The sequence below is a fragment of the Pundamilia nyererei genome, unplaced genomic scaffold (assembly GCF_000239375.1).
Source record: "Pundamilia nyererei isolate P.nyererei 1_Seehausen unplaced genomic scaffold, PunNye1.0 scaffold00204, whole genome shotgun sequence".
Classification (NCBI taxonomy): domain Eukaryota; kingdom Metazoa; phylum Chordata; class Actinopteri; order Cichliformes; family Cichlidae; genus Pundamilia; species Pundamilia nyererei.
The window spans coordinates 376,603-378,506 of record NW_005187605.1 but is presented as its reverse complement, the minus strand read 5'-3'; the positions used below and the strand labels follow the sequence as shown (position 1 = coordinate 378,506).

Genomic DNA, 1,904 nt, shown 5'->3' with positions numbered 1-1,904 from the left:
AGGCACAGGGAACAGTCCCTCTCTACCACCGGGAAAAAAACAAACAAACCAACATACAGGCAGCAAGCCAAGGGGATCCCAGGATGCCCACCCTAGCCTGCTGCCTCTCACCAAGGGCAACTCCGGACTGGTTCAAGAGCCCAAGCTGTGCATTGAGTTGAGCCCAACTATATTTAGCCTTATGCAGTAGTTTAGTTTCCTTCCCCACATTCCATGTCCCCAGCGCTAGCATCGGTACCTGGAATTGGTCCATCAGGGTCTCTGCCCTTGGCTGACAACTGGCACACAGTGCCTTCTGTGGGTGCTGGGTCTACAGGAAGGTCGTTCCATGTCCCTTCTTTGGGCTGCTCTCGGCCAGGCTCCATAGGCCAAAGCCTGGTCACCAGGTGCTTGCCCTCGGGTACCCTTCCCAGGCTAGGCTCCATGGCGGGGTCCCAGTAACCCTATCCTGAGAAGGGGTTTAGCTGTTCCCTTGATCTTGTACTGGCAAGGTCTTCTGAATCGCCCTTTGTCTGGTTCCTCACCCTGGACCAATTTTCCATGGGAGACCCTACCAGTAGGCAGCAAAGCCCCCCGACAATATAACCCCTCCTCCATGATAAGGCAGTGATTCATGGAAAGGGAGACACATTTTTCCACATGATTACATATATCATATTAGTTGAACTTGTAAAAATATATAATGAAATTATAACTAGTAGATTAAATGAACCATATAAGGTGGGGATTTGCATGTTAAGGATGAGATTATATACATCATATAAGGTAAGATTAACATGGAGGAGTGAGGCTATTATGTTGACTGAGTCATATTAAGATCAAAATTAATAAATGAAGAAGTTAACTGAAATAACCTTTTTTATTCAGGTATATAGCTCATAGTTAATAATCAGTATGCTTTTTATGTTCTCTTGTAAATAAAATACTGTTTTATGATTTGTAAATCATAGCATTTTGTTGCTATTTACATTTTACACAGGATCCCAACTTTTTTGGAATTGGATTAGTAATTGCATTGTTTAATAGACCACAATAATAAAGAACTGGCATCTGTTTGAGATCTTCAAGTTAAGGTTAAACTTATATTAACATTACCTAACAGACCTTTTTTATTTCAAACATCATCAAAGAACAATTCTTCTCAAATAAATGCACGGTGCATTTATTTGAGAAGGATTGTTCTTTGATGATTTAGCCTATTTATCCCTTCCAAAGAGCACCTCAAAGAGACACAATTTAAATCCAGGAAGCACTCCTTTCTCCTTTGTTTTTAATATTGACGTTTTTAAAAACTATTTGTTTCATATTCATGTGCATGTCTGTGTGTGATGGATTTCCTCAGGCTGGAGACACTCCGCTACATGTGGCAGCTACACTGAATCATAAGAAGGCGATACGCCTGCTGCTGGAGGCTGGAGCAGACAGTCGCATCAACAACAATGTGAGTGTCTCTGTAGACTCAGGAGAAGCATGTCTTTAATTTTAGCACATTGAAAAACCATAGTAGTTATAAGTGGCACTTTCTGTTGTCTAAAATTTTCACGAGTTTTATAGAAATTTATAAAAAATGTCTTGAGTTGAGGTTGGCCTATGATTTTCTATGAGTTCCTGCTTTAGTCCTCAAGGAATGGCTCAGTTTTTCTAATTAGTGTATTTCTCCAACTATATCCAGCCACTAATATGTCCTTGTTGGATCACATTTTAGTCAGCTCCTCATTATTGTCTTTGTCTGTCACAAGTTAGAATCTCAGGGGACTCAACCTCAAGGTCAGAGGTCAAGTTTTCTGAAAATCTTGTGACTGCCATGAGTTGACAACAAGCCAGCATAGAATTTTGAAATTGAAACCATAGGTATGCCTAACAGGAGGCTGTGGGTTAGCACTGGCGAGTGCCAGTATTTTTTT

General features: G+C 41.0%; 1 protein-coding gene across 4 annotated transcripts in view; it reads left to right on the top strand.

Annotated features, from left to right (window-relative positions):
* The window catches only part of ankrd6b (ankyrin repeat domain 6b), a 68,335-nt gene that overhangs the window by 52,565 nt on the left and 13,866 nt on the right, over positions 1-1,904 (top strand). For all 4 annotated transcript variants that reach the window (XM_005747772.2, XM_005747771.2, XM_005747770.2 and 1 more), the window contains exon 8: positions 1,343-1,441. In XM_005747772.2, the coding sequence (XP_005747829.1) occupies positions 1,343-1,441 (99 nt within the window). The remainder of the gene's footprint in view (positions 1-1,342; positions 1,442-1,904) is intronic.